General features: G+C 39.0%; 1 protein-coding gene across 19 annotated transcripts in view; it reads right to left on the reverse strand.

The window, feature by feature from the left end:
• Window positions 1-18,246, reverse strand: part of LOC123502099 (proteoglycan 4-like) — an 84,603-nt gene that overhangs the window by 42,787 nt on the left and 23,570 nt on the right. For 8 of the 19 annotated variants that reach the window (XM_045251296.1, XM_045251295.1, XM_045251294.1 and 5 more), the window contains 6 exons: window positions 15,777-16,055; window positions 13,685-13,800; window positions 4,305-4,454; window positions 3,923-4,142; window positions 1,983-2,036; window positions 363-1,106 (listed from right to left, as the gene is read on the reverse strand). In XM_045251296.1, coding sequence (XP_045107231.1) covers window positions 363-1,106; window positions 1,983-2,036; window positions 3,923-4,142; window positions 4,305-4,454; window positions 13,685-13,800; window positions 15,777-16,055 — 1,563 coding nt within the window. Of the gene's footprint in view, window positions 1-362; window positions 1,107-1,982; window positions 2,037-3,922; window positions 4,143-4,304; window positions 4,455-7,386; window positions 7,754-9,690; window positions 9,737-13,684; window positions 13,801-15,776; window positions 16,056-18,246 lie in introns of those variants that run through there. The other 11 variants (XM_045251301.1, XM_045251300.1, XM_045251299.1 and 8 more) reach the window with 4 other exon arrangements.

Raw genomic sequence — 18,246 nt, forward strand, 5'->3', positions numbered from 1 at the left:
TCTGATGACTGATAGTATAAAAAGTTTCAGGCTTGTACTTTGAAATACTCTGTTTCATAATTAAGACTATTTCAAAAGGCCAGAGTGAGATTATTTGTTGGAATCTCATGAGTTTTTGTTTTAATAACACAAAAATCCTAATTAAACTAAGTTTACCACTGTAATCACAAACACCCTTGAAAACTGCAATAACTTCCTCTATGATCTGCTAAATGTTGTCAAGATAAGATGCCAATATATCTGGTACTATAGTCCTCAGTTACAAATCCAAGAACTCTACTCACTACACAGCCAAAATAAAGGGAAGTCATGACTGCACTAAAGCTGAAAGTTGTGTGCAAGTGTATGCATTATGGAGTCACCTTGTCCACCACTCTCTTCTTCACAGGGAGCATCTTCAGAGGGAGCAATGACTTCAGATTCCTGAGATGTATCTACAACATTCTCTGAGGTGTCAGTCTGACTCTGTTCTTCATTTCTTGGACTCAAATCCTCCTCTGTGCTAAGTGTCCACTTGAGTCCTCTCCTTCTCAGACCTTCCTGCAGCTCCTCCAGGAATGCTGGCTGAGTGCACTGCTCCTCCTCTTGTAACCCAGGAAGATCTTTAAACTCTGTAAGTGTATTGCTCCTTGCCTGGAGTCCTTTCTTTGGGAAGTCCTCTTCTGCCTCTGATCCGCTCGCCTCACCAACCTTGTCATCTGAGGCAGAGTCATCCTTCAGGACAGACAGGTCCAGTGTGTTTTGTCTTACTGGTGGTGGTGGTTTACTGTAGTAATCCTCATTCTCTAAGGGCACTCCAGTTTTGAGCAGTTGTAATGCAGCCCTCACAAACTGCTGTTCCTCCTCCTCCTGCTGGTCCAAGTAAAATCCATACTTTGTTGCTAAAAGATTTAATATCTCTTGTCTTGTCTCTGAGAAGATATCTTCCTCCTCCTCCTGTATGGATAAGCCAGAGTTCCTATTATTACATTCTAACCCGTCTAGGAGGCGGTCACGATATGTCTCCTGCAGAGACTCCGTGATGTTGGCGCCTCCAGTAGTGACCTCACTGTCTGAGTCTTGATCCAGAGACTGGGTAAGGAAGCCTTCCGGGAGATACCACTCCCCTGGGGCAGCACAGGTGGACCGATGCATTATGGGTGAGAGTAACAGAGATAAGGAGGTTACGGTAAGTAACAGAGATAAAGCTGGCTGAAGAGATGATGATGAGGAGAGACATGAGAACAAGTAGTATGGATGGTTAAGTTGCTGATGAATGAGAGAAAATACAAGAGAATAAAATAGATGAGATGGTCATGAAAGACAGAAGTATAACTGAAAGTTGGAGGAAGATGGTGAAAAAGGTAATTGAAAAAAAGAGTAGCAGAAGATAAAGAAATGTAAAGGTAATGAAGGAAAGAAAGATGCATGAGAGTAATATGGAAAGGTAAATGAAACAGTTAAAGGTACTGACAAGTGTAACATAACAAAAAAATACACATGGGCAGGATGGTAAAAAAAAAAAAAAAAAACGAGCTGATAATGAGACAAAACATTGATCAGAAGAATGTAAAAGAATTGCATGAAGGAGTAAAGAGACAGTAAAGCAGTAAAGCAGGAAGAAATATGGTATATATGAGCAGTAGAACAATGAGATGAGAAGTGGTGATAAGGACAAGAGGCTGAGAAAGAGACATTAAATTATATAAGAAAGGAAGGAATGTTGACTGGCAAGACAATATGACGGCATGACAGGAGGCTGAAGTATGGCGGCTCTTTCCTCACTACTTCCTCCACAGTAATCAGCCAAAAAAATTCACATTCTTTGATGCTTCCATATCAAATATCATAAATGCAAAAGAATAAGCAAGAGCAAATAAAGAAAAGTTATCAGATACTAGCCATGACAAAATTATATAAAAAAATATTGAAGACAAAATTATATATACAAAATCATAAAAAATAAAAAAACAAGCCTTGGAATGAGATATTAGATCACATACCAAGTTTCTTTCCATTAGTGTTCATCTTGTTCTGGGAGCGGCTTCCTCTTCCTCCTTGTGGCAGCATTAAAACAAAACAAAAAAGGTGAAAAAAAAAGTGTGTTGATGCACCAGTGACACCCAAACTGAAACATTTTGCCTTCTCACCATGACTACTTTCAAAGGCCACAGAGATGATCAGCCAAGTTCTCAAGAGTATTTTTCCTGTAGCAATATAGAAATCTTGCTAATCTGTCATGAGAATTATTAAAACATCCCTAGAAAACACTGTCACTTCAACTAGAACCACTTTAATGTAGTGGAGATTCAGTGTAAGAGTAAGTCAGAATGATAGTTTCAGCACCACACCATGTCACATCAATCTGCTGCCTCCTCCTCATGTTAACTCCACACCTCTGACTGAACATCCTAACTCTGAGTAAATACACTGCCTCAAGTTCCTTTTAAAGCATCCAAATCTGTGATGCTAAGTAATATATTGCAACTTCAAGCCTCACACATCCCAGTGTTTTTAGAACTTCTTTGCCTGCCACATTAACTAACACATTACAACGCTAAACGATATCAGAGTATAACAATGCATCCTACATACTGCATTGGGTATAGATGAACTGGGCAAAAAAAAAATGTAATGGAGAACTATCATCCCTGAGACAACTCCCATCAGTATAAATATATCAAATTTGGCACTTCTGAATGCAAAATTGATTAGGCTCAATTGTATAGTATCTCCCTATTACTTTAACTTGTCTTATCCAAAGTGACCACAGTGTGATCTGACAGCTACTTGACAACTCACAGGAAAGAATTCATGGCCCAGCATCAAAGCAGAAAGGCCCACACCAGCACATAGTGCACAGAAATCAGTATGGAACAGATCAGGAAGATTAACTAAGGGAGTATGAGACAAAATCTACACAAATAAACCACAAGAATTCAAGAAGAATGACCAACACAAGACAACACATCAAGAAGTACCACTGACTGACAACATTTCAATACAATAAGAGAACTGAACAAGAACCAAGAAACAATAATATTCTCAAACTAATCTTTTTCACACACTTTCACATTTCTCTCTTCATCACTATTTCTTGACAGAAAATTCAACTAACTAATGACGAACAATGTTTTTTCTTGTTTCCTTTGTTAGCTTGTGATTCCTGCTGTAATAATGTTTACTTGTCATGCCATACAAATTGAGACAAACAAACTGTCAAGGGCTTCAACATTTCACTTCACTATGCACTCCACACAAACACATTCATCAACACACAATGGTGAGCTATAGGTACACTTACACTCACTCAGACACCCAGACACACAAAGAGAGAGTTCTTGTCTCACACCCACAGGCACACTAGTATGTTCACTCAGACAGAGATACAAAGCCTTGTCTCATACTTACATGTACTTCTATCTGGGAAGGTATTTGGTTTTATGGCACTGAAGGCACTGTATGGATTACCAAATACCAAACACACAAACACAAACACAAACACAAACACACACACACACACACACACACACACACACACACATACATCACTGTACTTAATAAACATCATTTTACAAAGGAGAATGCATGGCAGTTCCTCAGTCCCTAATGCACATCCCAACACCTCAGACATGACACTAAAATGAGAGCAAAGTAAAAAATGTTCATATATCAAAATACACTTAAACATATTAAATGTCATACACACTTACTTATTTATAGATACACTACTATGGCATATCTTTTGACACCCACCCAAACAACATCCACAGACACACACAACAGACATCCACACACACACACACACACACACACACACACACACACACACACACACACACACACACACACACGGAGACAGGACACTATGAGCCCTGCTCGAACCCTGTACAATACAACTACGTAAATACAACTGAGTAAATACACATACACACACACTAACCAATTTTGGTGTCCGTAGCACCTGGGTGCATTTCTTGTTGGAACTTCCTCCGAGACGTCCTGGAGTCCTCACGCTGCTGCCGACGGATCTGGTCGCGGGTCGAGGCGTCTGCGTTGTCCAGGTACTCTTCAGCAAACACATATTTTCGATACTCGGGGTCCAGACCAAAGTCCTTCAGCTTCGGGGTCTTGTCGTCATCATGTCCCTTCTTGAACAGGACCTGGGCGGGAAGGAGGTGCGTTAGACAGGGCATGACAGGAGAGAAAAGGAATGTAAGACAAGACCCAATCAGCCTTCAAATTTGGTTGTGTTCATGTCTCTTTTAAAAAAGGAATGATATGAGAGAGCAGAGTGTTTCAGAATAACACAGCACTAGACTGACCTTCATGATGGTGTACACAAAGAAGACCACGATGCCCACAGTATAAAGAGGCATGATGATCCCCATGGCTCCGGAACCCTTGCTCTGGGGCGGAGGAACAATGCCTCCTGCTCCCCCCATGGGCGGCCGCACCCCTGGCATGGGTCCAGGCTGAGGCAAAGAAAAGATTACCAGGTTAGCAGAAGTGACTCAATGATAATGAAACAATGCAAACTCACTGACTATGGAGGGAAGGAAGAATGAGGTAATGCAAGCAGAGTAATCCTGAAGAGCACAAGAATAAAAAGAAATATACTCAGGCACTAAAGCACTCACTTAGTAGAAATCACATAAAAATAGCAAAACAAAGCAACCTGAAAAATTATGAAGGACAGGAAAGTAAAAGGATCAGTTTGCAATCATTATTATATCTTTCCCCACGGCTTTATTCAGCACTGAACAAGAACTGTGCGCAGGTGAGTGGCTGGCATGACAGGTTCCAATACAGGACACTACATTAATTTATTGCTACTTACTAGCTTCATAATAATATGAAGCCTTACAAACAAACCATCAAGAAAGACTTCAATTATAAACCAAAAAAATCATACAGAACTTTAATAACCAAGTACCATTGCCACAACCAGGCACTGAAACACTGACTGCAGAAATCACAAATAATGGAACAATATAACCTCAATGACTATAAAGGGGAGGAGTGATGCAATGCAACCTGAATAATTATGTAGGACTGGAGAATAAAGAATTGTACCCACACACTACAACACTGACCAAGCACAGATCACACAGGAATGATGAAACAATGCAACCTCACATTATATATGGCAGGAGTGAAGAAATGCAACCTCAATGAGTGAAGAGTAGGAAAGTAAAAATTATTCATACCCAACACTAGCCATTCCTAACAGTGTAATCATGGCAAGGTTCAAGAGGGCAGCAGCTGACCAACTCATAAATAGACAGATAGGAGACATACTGGTATAATTGTCACCACATCAAGGATAGAAAAATTATATCTATGATGGCAATACTAGCAACATGTTCACTGACCAGTTAAGCTGAGACACTTCAGAGTCCAGAATCAAATCAAACAATGCAAGTCCATCACTAGAAGGGTCTTGATGGAACAATATATAGCAAGTCATTGATGTAGAGAACAATTTTGACAATTATTATTATGATGTTATTAGCAGACTGAGATAGTTACATGCATGGAATAGTTTACTAATGTATATTCAAACACTAATCACTCTTAATTTTAAGCACTTCCTGCCATATTGTGCAAAGGATGAATTAACATTCTGCAGCCAGGGAGTCAGGGAGGTGGAATGGAACCCGTCAGCTATGGAATTAAGTGTCACTGGCTGAGCGAACGTCCAATATGGGTTCAATGTGTCAACAGCCATCAGGGGAGGCACAATAATTCTGTCAGTGGTGATGAACGCTTCCATCAGAGAGAGAGAGAGAGAGAGAGAGAGAGAGAGAGAGAGAGAGAGAGAGAGAGAGAGAGAGAGAGAGAGAGAGAGAGAGAGAGAGAGAGAGAGAGAGAGAGAGAGAGAGAGAGAGAGAGAGAGAGAGAGAGAGAGAATATGAGGGATGAGGGCCTGGTTTGAGACAGCTACACAACAAACACCTGGCAAGTCCTGGTTATGAAATAATGAATGCCTGTACAGTTGTCACAAGTAGTAATAAAAAAAAACTCTACACATTCTACTGAATCTTGTGACATTACTACAAGGGGATTTGGTACATGACTTGTATTACCTACACTATTCACTACAGGCTAGGGAACAAGACCCAAGTGAACTAGCTATGCATATCCACTTCATTAAAGAACAAGAAAGTAAAGTATTTAACAATCTATGAGGCTAATTTGTTTCAATACTACAAATACCAACAATACTGAATAAAGATCACCTTTTACCATTTCTCATAAAAAATAAAAAATAAAATATATATATATATATATATATATATATATATATATATATATATATATATATATATATATATATATATATATATATATATATATATATATATATATATATATATATATATATATATATATATATATATATCAACAATGATAGTTAAACAACTTCAACATTAGCAGTCATCCCTCATCTTCAAGTCAGGTAAGACACACACCATATACATATGGAAAAATCCATGGAAAATTAATACCCTACCCCTCTTCAGAACAGCCATGAGTCCCCAAAGTATGGCTGAAGTCAAGAGGTGGTGACAAACATTTCATTCATCCATTAACTTTTTTTCTTTTATGTTACAGAGGAGGACTGGCCAAGGGCAACAAAAATATTAAGAAAAAATGCTCACTCAGTTGCCAGTCTCCTTATAAACTACAAAAGCAATGGGCAATGATAGGCCTTCTCTCATCACCCTCTATGTTAATAACTGCATCGGTGTGATTACCATCAATCTGTGGAAAAGTGAGGATGTCGAAACAAAACCATACCTAATGAAGGAAGACGGCTCAATATCTCTCTCAAACCCACTACATCAACACACCTTATATACCCTCCCTATTTACTCCACACCCCCATCCATATATCACTCTTACTTACTTTACCCTCCTATACTCCTTCGATCAACTAGTTTCTATCTTCATATACCTTCCATACTTCTCCCAATCCCTCCACTACAGCTAATCTACTCTCTCCACTCTTCTTTCTTACTATCCCTTTACATTCCTTTCAAAAAGTCTCTGCAACTCCCATCAATCTTTCTTCCCACTGCCTCCATCCCTTCTCATCTTTACTCTCTCTCTCTCTCTCTCTCTCTCTCTCTCTCTCTCTCTCTCTCTCTCTCTCTCTCTCTCTCTCTGGTCATATTCTGAAACAATTCAGTACTCTACTTCCACTTCTTTCAAGAGACTATAATTGAAGTGCCATAGGTTTTAAAGGTGTTTTTATGGACAGACTGATCAGATTCCTAAATTATTAACAGAGGAAACACTCTTTGAGAACCTGGCTGATCATCTCTGGCTTTGAAAACATTTGTGGTAAGAAAGTATAGCATTTCTGAATACATGGCTCTGTCTTTACACCTCACCACCTGCCTCTGTGGGTGGGGAATGGGGCATACTGGTGGAAACTCCTGCCAGCCCTGAGGCACCCGTCAGGGCTGAGGAGTGCTTCAGGTTGTCAGCTGGACACTCTTCCATCAGGAGGGAGTGTGGCTCTCCAAGGGAATCCCACGACTTCCTGGACGCTTCTGAGGTCTTCTTCTCTGCCTCCCTGGCAAGGTGGAAGCCCAGACTGTCCAACATTCTCTTCTGCCGGGCCATCTCGCGCCGCACCTTCTTGCGCTGCCTGTGGATCTTGGGCAGCAGGAAGTGCACCATGATGCCTCCTTGGTACCACAAAGGTCTGACTTACTGGCTGTTCTTATGAAATCTACTTCACATACAATAGCACTGACAATCTCTGTAGAGTGATGATGGGAGAAACAATGTGCAGAGTTAAAAAATGCACTCCTGCACAACAGCACAGACAACCTATGCAGGATGATGCCAGGAGGAGCAGCGCTGGGTTAAAAGAGATGTGTGTTTCGGGTAATACCTATGTGTAATTTCTCTTGTGCTTTTCTCTGGGATAACAGGTTTACTTCAATTCCATAAATCTGTTGTTGACATTTCCAACACCACAATTACAATTAATATCCATGAGAAATACTACAAAACGTAAGAGAGATACCACATTTGGCCACACATGCAATACAGGAGGTGGTGGTGTAGTGGATAAGCTGGTGAGTGTGGGATCGGGCAGACATCCACGCGTAGGTTCGAACCCCACCACATACCACTTTGAAGCTATGCCATTTGTCAAATGGTTCAAAGTTACCTACATGTCACCATGATACCCAGGTTTTAGGTGGTTACACCAAAGATGCACTTGGGTGGTGATATGGGCCCTAATATGAGTATCACTATAAATAAAATTGCCTGCATCACTAATGGGCAAAAGCTTAACAGTGCTTCCCACATATACTCTTCAAGTATGCCTACAGGCACTTTACGCAAAAAAAAAAAAAATAAATAAATAAATAAATAAATAAATAAAAGATAAAAAAAAAATAAAAAAGGACAAGTATTTGTGCCATATGGCAATAAACAATAGATAATTTCTGGCTGATACACAATGTTCATTCAAAATCAATGTTTGTATGAGCTCTGAGACATTAAACTCAAGGCAGGGCACTCACTCACTCAAGATACAACACTCTATGGACTGAACAGTGATCACCTCTTTTATCCACACTTTTATTTTGAACATTACTATGAAAACTGAAGGATGCATCAATACCTATCATCTATCTACACCTGACACCTAATACTTGCAATTCTGCAAAAGGATAGCCATGATAAGAGTCACTTCATTCCAGTCATTGCAAGATTTATTTGTCTCATTCTCCTCTCTTTGCTTCTCTCAAACACTGTATCACTTTTTCTCCCATTTTACTACAGTTCATTCTTTTGGTTCTCCATATCCATCATTTTCATGAACTTTGCGTCTATCACCTCCATATACATTACAAAATTCTTAATTTGTTCCTGTCCTTGCATGCTTCAATCCTCTCATGCTCTTCTCTTCTTTTCTTCTTTTACACACTCAATCACTCTTTTCTCCAATGTCTTTGCATATAGCAATTAATCATCTTGCACTCCCCACATGACACATATTCACTCTCCTACTCATCTCACTTTCTGCCTTTTCTATCTGACTGTACCACATTAACCACTACACATTTAATAAATTTCACACAAAATTTATCATGCACACATACTTCCAATGCTATTCTTTCCACCTAAAGTAATCTTTCGCCCAATTTGTTTTAACTTCATATTATATCATTAGCCCTTGAATGTCACTCCACATCCAGATACCACTTTGTGCAATTACTTCATCACACAGACTCTTTATTCACTCCTATGCCTACTGCACCCTTGCATCACATGTCTTACTGATCCAACCAAACTTGAACTGAGACCAATTTTTAAAGGTAGTATTTCCACCAGTAATCAATTCATTATGAAGTACACTACACTTACTATTACTTCAGCAGACAACACATCACATTGCATTAGCCAATCATCTTGACAATAGCAAGGACCAGAGTTATGGTTCCAACAGACAATGTAGTCATACTAATAATATGACTATCTCAAAGTCATCAAAAAGCTATTCCCAACCAAAACACCTGTATAATCCCTTGATATGCACAATTTATATAAAGAACCAAAATACAGTAATAACACATCATTTCAATAAACACTGTACTAATATAGACATAATTAACAGTCTGAAAGCCATCACAGTGCAATTTCCAGGCCAACACTTGTATGATTCTAAACAATACACACACCAAACCAGCCCCTCCACACCACACACACGGACTGGAGGCAAAAGAGGAGGTGAACGTAATGAGACTTTGAATCTGGTGAGGGAGGGGGAGGGAATAGCTTACCACACACCTCACTTGCCTGGCTTCTCTTTGAGTCATTGGTAATCTCATGGGTAACCTGACACATCACTGATGCTACAAACAAACACTGAAACTTCCTACCTCATTTAAAGGGTGTATTGGGTCCTTAATAGTAGACCAATAGCTGGACAGAGAAATATATGGATGAAATAGTAAGAACAGAGGGAGGAGCAAGAAAGACTGGACAACTACTGCAAATGATGAGAAATGTGTGGTGTTCCTTTATTGCTTAGGTGAAGTAAGTGTTGGGCATCCTTGCAACATAACAGCATAAAAACATGAGAAAATAAAGGCAGCTCAATGCAAGGCAGATTCATAATGGGGAATAAAGCTAATATTTTCAGTGATGATAAACCTATTTTCTGCTAGGAAATTTTCCCATAATCATTACAAATCTTCTTCAGACACTTGAATATTGTTGTCTCTGGTTATGTAATGTAAAAGACAAAATATATCTATTCCTTTCTCTGTGTCCAGGTAATAAAGTTCTTATTGATTTAAATCTTGAACAATGTGTGGCAGAAAGGGTAATGTAATGCCTTTTCTTGATCACACTACCTTACTGTGTCATGTTCTAAGTTTCATGGTGAGTAAATGCTAAAATGTTTCTAAAGTTGGAGGTTCAAATTGAGCACTTTGGTTTTATATCTCTGGATTTATTTTTCAGTGTAAGCAAACCCTTCTTACACTTGATAAATTTTGTATCAAACATTTCAAAAGCTAGTGTACCTAAGTATTTTCTAGGATTATTTTCTGTACACTTCTATGAGACTAGTAATTAAACAATCTGTGGTCAAAAATTAATCAATCAATGTATTTACCCATCTACTTTTTGAGACATGATACAGAAGTGTGTGTGTGTGTGTGTGTGTGTGTGTGTGTGTGTGTGTGTGTGTGTGTGTGTGTGTGTGTGTGTGTGTGTGTGTGTCAACATACTGATGCACGAACAATTTTCTATCTGTATTTATTTACTTATTATTGAAAGGACACATAGTAGTACATTTCTTTAGTGCACTAAATTAAACAAGCTTTTAATCATTATTTTACCACTCTTTGCTAGTCTCTAAATCCTCAACATACACAACCTGCAAGCCTCTCTAATCCCTGTCACATTCAATATCATCCTACTTAAAGTCCCATAATGACAAAATAAGAGACAATCACCGTTTTCCAGCCACTCTTTGTTTCCAGCAACAGGCCGGCCAAGTGACCTTCCGTGTGTTCCCTGTGTGGTGTGTGAGACCTTGGGGATTAAAAAAGAAGCCTGAGAAATATCCTGCCTCCACTTCAGGTGCTGCTGACCCGAGGGTGCTGACACATCCCGTAAGGCAATGACCAGGAATAGAGGGCTGCCAGTATTATGGTGATGAGAGAGAGAGAGAGAGAGAGAGAGAGAGAGAGAGAGAGAGAGAGAGAGAGAGAGAGAGAGAGAGAGAGAGAGAGAGAGAGAAACACTTATTTTACAATCACTAAATAAATGTTAACAAAAGGAGTTAACTGTTATTAGATTTATGTACGTTTCTCTGATATGGCAATTTATACTGTATTACACTACAGTCCCACAGCGAACCAGAGAGTAACCCTTCAACTTCTTACTTCATTCCATCAACTCCATATGACTTTAAATGACCAAAATACAAACTTGAGCATTAAATGAATGAATGTTTCAGTTACTCTATGATTCACTATATTGTCAGCAGTATATCTTGAAATCACACTTTAAATTTCCACTATATCTTATGAAGTCTAAAAAGTTGTACCAGCAAGAGTTCACAAGAATGTCTATTGGTTTCTCTCTCCTTGTAAAACTCCAGATGTAAGGATTCAAAATACTTTAATCCTCTCTTTCAACACACACTCCATTGACTCCTTCACAACTAACAGCACAGTAGCACATCAATAAGGGATGAATAGGTTCATTACTTACACTCCTTAGTCTCTCAAAGCCTACTTGAACTCTTACTATTAGGCTCATATTCAGAAATGCTTAGCATTCTCACCATGGCTACTTTCAAAGACCACAGAGATGATCAGCCAAGTTCTCAGATGTGTTTCTCATGTTGATAGTGTAGAAATCTTCATTTGAACCATAAAAAGACCCTAAAAAACCCATGTCACTTCAACTAGAGTCCACTAAAAGGAGTGGAAGTGTAGGCTGAAAAATTTTAGAATGTAGTCCTTTGTGGGATTGGTGACAGATGCATGTTTTATAAAGAGACTGCCACATGAAGGGATGGTGGCTTCTTACAACTTTCCTTATCTTATGTTCTTAAAGGTTTTCTTATATAATGTCACATGAACCTAATAATCATCTCCTAGAGAGTTTAAGACCAACTTGAACTTTTAAATAGGGACTGCCATGTGTAAGCCTGATGGCTTCTTGGGAGCTTCTCTAATCCTGCATTCTTAAAGTCTTCCTTATGTAATGTTGCATGAACTAACCAGTATCCACAGATATAGGTAGGTTTCATACATGAATGGCCACATATAGGTTTGATGGCTCCCAGCAGTTTTCCTCATTCCTAAAGGTAGTCTTCTCTAACATCACATCCACTTAACCATAAAAAACACCTTAAAAAAAACCTGTCATTTCAACTCCATTCTATTGAAAGGAGTGGAATTGTAGGCAGAAGTGTTTAAGAATATAGTCTCTTTCATAGTTACAATGACACTTTGCAGTTTCCCTTATGTTTGTATGTTCTTAAAGGATTTCTTAGGATATGTTGTATAAACCTAACCATAGTCTCTTCCATAGTTACAGTGGAATCTCCTTGTAGTTTCCCTTATGTTAGGTTCTTGTGGCTTTTACATAATGTCTCATGAGCTTAGAGTCTCAACAGTTAGCAATGAATGGTAAGATGTACTAGCTGGTCCTTTTTGATCAGTAATGTGTGTGGGAGGTCTTTGTGTCACTGTGTGGGAGGATTGAAAGATCTTCTGGATGTCTATGAAATATATATGTTCCTTGCACTTAAAGAGATGGCTTACTTGTATTCTCTCTCTCTCTCTCTCTCTCTCTCTCTCTCTCTCTCTCTCTCTCTCTCTCTCTCTCTAAGACTAGATGAGTTTATTTATGGTAATGTCTGGTATGCATTCCCTTTCTCTCTGAAATTTATCCAACACATATAAAGCCTTTAAGTGTTTTATCTAGATTGTTCACCAACTCACTACTTCAATGAATTTTCAAATAAAAATTAAATATTAGTCACTTACATTTTCTTTTTTCAATACATACATACTCCCTTCTGTATCTTTGTATGATAATCTTTCTCTTCTCCTCCCTACCTCCTTTACCAGTAACTTGTCCTGTCTTCTTTCCTTATCTCTCCCTCTCTTTTCAATAACTTTTCCCATCCCTCCTTCCATCCCTCTTAAGACCAATTTTTTTCCCTCTCTCCATTATCCAAATGCATTTTTTCCACAATACCTTGAATTCTTGCTCCTCCTTTCTAGTGTTTCAAATCTGTTCCTCTTCTTCATTCCTTTGACTTGCTTTTCTTCTTCACTCCTTTTCTCCTTTTTTTTTTCCATTCCATCAAATCTGTTTTTCTTCATTATTTCAATCTTTGCACCTTCAGTACCCTTTCTCTCTTCTTTCTCCTTTTCTTCATATCTTTAAATACCCTTCCATTTCTCCCTTCCTTCCTCAACTAACTTCTTACAAGCCCAATCATCCCAGTCTCCCTTTTCTCCTTCCCAACACTCTTGACACCCTCTCCCTCACTTATTACTATCATCAGTGTCAGTATTAATATAAGTATCTAGACAAGTAATCCCTCAATCACCACAATAAACTTTAATCTCCCAGCCTCCACAAACATCAATTTATTACTATTATTACTATCATTGTCACAAATTCTCAACACACTCACCCGTGCCTGCTTGTCCAGGGTGCGCTGTGGCATGGCTCGGCCTTTCTCCCTCAGAGCTGGGTGGACCATCTCGGGGTAGAGGTGGGCAGGGCGCTCCGGCCGGGCATGGGGACCCTCTGTTGGGATGGAAGGTGTTCCTTAGAGATGCAGAATAGGAGGTATTTGATAGTCTCTAAGTGGTACAACAGAGGTGATGTCAGCAGAATCTTAAGTCAATGATCATGGTGGAGCAAGAAATAAAGGTAAAAAAAATAAATAAAAAAATAAATAAATAAAGCTAATGAATTTAGAGTATGAAAAGGAAGTCTCAAAGTAAGCATTAAGGTTATATTTGGTGCTGATTAGACCTCATCTAGAACATGTTGTTCCCATATTACAGGAAGGAAAAGGGAGTAAGAAGAGTGGATGAAGAACATTCCTCACAAAAGAAGAGTGAAGCTTTTGAATTTACATTCCTTTGAGAGGCATAGACGAAGAGGAATCCTGGTAAATGCTCTTAAGTGATATAGGTGATATGACAAAGTTGGCATACTTGTAAACAAAAACCTCAGTTAATGATCAGGAGGGGATGATAAGTAATAGGTTTGGATTGTAGTACTTTCTTAGAGACAGAGACGATAAGGGGATCTGATTGGGGTGTTGAAATGGTATAAGAGATATAACATGGGCAATGAACGACTTTAGGGACAGTAATCTGGACAGAAGAAATAGTGGTGTCAAGCTAAGCATAAATAGATTTAAGACTGATAGAAAAAAATAACTTCTTAAAAAGTTAATGATAGGTATTTCATTCAACTTTTAATTATTTTTATACATTTACCAAAGTTTTCCCAAAATGTCCATAAATTTGGAACAATGAAAACTACAGCACCCGTTTCCCAATTTTGTCATTTTTTTTCAATTCATTTCCCAGACAGACAGTTCATTGCACCAGTATCACACAGAGCATAGGGGGAGGATAGGGAGCCAAGGCAGTGGGTGGTGGTGACCTTTTCAAGGAGAACACTCACAAGGGAACACCAAAACTGACCACACTGAGGCCTGTCAATACCTCAACACCCACAGCTTATAATGGCAGCCTCTGGGGAATAAGGGAGTAAGGACACAGTGGTGGCACAGATCACACACTTCACAACCTCACACCACACAGTGCCTCAGGATACAGATTAGCATGGTGCCTGTGTGTGATTACCTATTTCACTCCCCCTCAATAGTTACTAAATATGCCATGTTGGATAAGAGAAACAGCATGAGAAGGTGTAAAGTGTGCTAAGTGTTAGTTCACATGGTTAAAAATATTGATAGTTTCCCACATGGCACAAGATTCTTTGTCACCAAGGTAAAGGTGAATTTAACAGTTTATGAAAGCACAATGTGTTTGTACAAAAGAAGTTAGTTCTTTACTAAGATAGCAATGGTGTTACATGGATTAGATTGGCATTAGTTTCTCACTGTGGAAGCAGCACATGACACAGTATGAATTCCTCCCTATGATGGCAACAGACAGCATCAATTCCACACGGGGTGGTGGCAGTTGGTATTAGTGGCAACAGATGGCACAGTATTAGTTCCTTGCCAGGGTGATGATAGATGGCATTAGTTGCTCACTAGTGCTTTAATAGTAATGAAAAACAGTATTATTGGCAGCAGATGGCACAGTGTTAGTTCCTTGGTAAGGCAGTGCAGCAAATGCCAATTTTAGTTCTTCACTTGGGTGGTGATGGTGGCGGCTGGTATTACTTCCTCACTATATCTAGTATTATTTCTTCAACATGATGCTGACAGTCAGCATTAGTGGCAGCAAGAGGTATGGTACAGAGTTAGTTCTTCAACACAATGCTGACAGTCAGCATTAATGGCAGCAGGAGACATGGTACAGTGTTAGTTCTTCAACAGGATGCTGACATTCAGCATTACAAGGAGGCATGGCATAGTGTTAATTACTAGGCTGAAGACAGGCCTTATTTCTTCACTACAGTTAGCATTAGTCCTTCACTAATGGCAGCAGATGAAACAGTATTAGCCCATCACTAGTGTGGTGACAATTGGCAAGAGTGGCACCAAGCGGCACACGTGGCACACAGGGACTCACGGATGAGGTAAGACCGTGGCCGCACTTTGGGAGGCGCTGCAGCTGCCACCACAGCAGGAGTCAGGCCATAGGTGGAGGCAAGGCACTCTGTCAGGTTGGTTTTGTCCTTGCCCAGCCTGACGGCCTCCAGCAGGGGCTCGGAGATGGGGTGGCCACAGTGCTGCCACAGCTCCACCCCACACCGGCCCTCTGCCCACCGGCTCTCCCCACCATCATGTTCCTCCAGCAGGTAGCAAAGCTTGGTCAGGAACTCCACATTGGCTGAGCTCCTCCAGCTGTCTGTGTGTGGTGGCAGTCATTGGGTGAGACTCAGACAATACACCACCAGTCACAAAAAAAATCAGAGAAATTCATACAAATCTAAAATTACATTGAAATAATGTAAAGGTAGGTTGATGGACAAAATAAATCAGAGATACCACAACAACAGTCATATGTCAACACAAAATAAGATAGAGTCCTAAAAATATTAAAATATAATGAAATAATTAAAGAACAGATAATTGCACCACAACACACATGGCATCTTACACCAAATACAGAACACCCAAGATTGTAAAAAAGGGTAAAAATAAGATACATTAATCTAAAAATAACTTTGTGTGTGTGTGTGTGTGTGTGTGTGTGTGTGTGTGTGTGTGTGTGTGTGTGTGTGTGTGTGTGTGTGTGTGAGAGAGAGAGAGAGAGAGAGAGAGAGAGAGAGAGAGAGAGAGAGAGAGAGAGAGAGAGAGAGAGAGAGAGAGAGAGAGAGAGAGAGAGAGAGAGAGAGAGAGAGAGAGAGAGGGCACTCTGGTGCACTGATCCCTCACAGGTTACATAATGGTACACACAACAGGCCTCATAAACATCCTCAGGGCCACAACACTTAACACAGTGCCAAAAAACCTTACAACTTAACATTTTCACTTCTTTACTCTCTCATTTTTAAACTCCCAACACTTATTCTGTTTCTTAGTGCAGTGCCTCAGTGCCTTAGTGCCCCAGTGCCCTCTGCTGCCTGGCACTCACATCCATTCACTCATTTATTCATTCAGTCACCTAATGCTTATCAAATACAATCATTTCAACTCTTCCTGATCTTCCTTACTGCTTCCCACACTTCTACATTGTTTAACCATTTCAATCTTATTCATCTTATTTTGATATTTTGTCAACAATGTTTATTCTTTTCAATTTTCTTCCTTTATTTCCTTCCATGTTTTCCTTATTTCTTCTAAAGTTCACTTGTTTCAACTTCATTTTCTCAATTTTTTTTCTGCTTTTCACTTTTCTACACTTTTTAATAAATTTAGCTTTACTTCTATAGCATACCGTAGCTATGCATTGCTTATTCATTTCAGCCTTATCTCTTTATCTTCTAAGCTTTCCAAATACTCTTTTTACATTTACTCATTTTAACCTCATTTTCTTTTCCTCTCTGTTTTTTCACATATCTACAGTTCCCTCCTTTCAGTCTCATTTCCTGATATTTTCCCCTATTTTTTAGATATTACACTTATTTCAAGCTAATTTCCTTTCCCTCTCTGCTTTTCATGTATCTACAGTTCCCTCACTTCAGTCTCACTTCCTCATCTTCTTCCCAACTGTCTAGATTTTGTATTCATTTCAACCTCATCTCTATATGTTGTCAGACTTTCCATATTTCTTTTCCAATAGAGAACAAAGAGGCAAACAAAAGAAGGACTAAGTGAGGTGTCTGTGTGTCATTGCAAGGGCTGGATACACTCAATGATTCAGTGGACAGGAATCGACTTGGTGGTGGTTAGCCGGAAAGAAGGAGAATGCAGGTGTTGGTGTGTTATGTATTTGTTTACTGGGATGGTGCAAGGCAAAGCTTTTCTATATCAATACCAGAGTGGACTGACTTTAATTGTTTCTCTTGTTTTACTTTGCTTTGTTAGTTCAGTGATTTTCTTTTGTTTGGCTTGATTTCATTCTTATTCATTCGTTTTTGGTGTTTTCTTTTTCTTCTTTGTTCTTTCCACTAAACTGTTCACTTTTATCTCTTCTATTTTTTTTCCTTCATTCTTTCAAACAACCATTTATTTTTTCCTTTTTCAGTCTTTTTAATTTTTATGCTTTTTCCTCCCTCAAGTTTCTAATCCACTGTTCCTTCAAATTTGTCTTCTTCATTTATTCTTTCATTGAAATGGTTTTCTTTCTTTATATTCTATTTCATTCATTCAGTATTTTTCTCTCTTTTCCATTCCTTCATTTATTTTTACTTTTATTCTTCATTCCTTCACATTTCCTTTTCTTCTCTCCTTTACTTCTTCATTCTCTGCATTTTTTTCCCATTTCTTCACATCCGCTCTTCTTCTTCTTCTTCTTCTTCTTCTTCTTCTTCTTTTCTTCTTCATCAAAACACTGTCATCACCATATTCATTCCTTCATCTCTGCTTCATTTTCTGTTCCTACAAATTTGTTTTCTCTCCTTCAATAATTAAATTTCTACTCTTCCTTCAGGCTT

Source organism: Portunus trituberculatus, chromosome 10, assembly GCF_017591435.1.
Source record: "Portunus trituberculatus isolate SZX2019 chromosome 10, ASM1759143v1, whole genome shotgun sequence".
NCBI classification, from domain to species: domain Eukaryota; kingdom Metazoa; phylum Arthropoda; class Malacostraca; order Decapoda; family Portunidae; genus Portunus; species Portunus trituberculatus.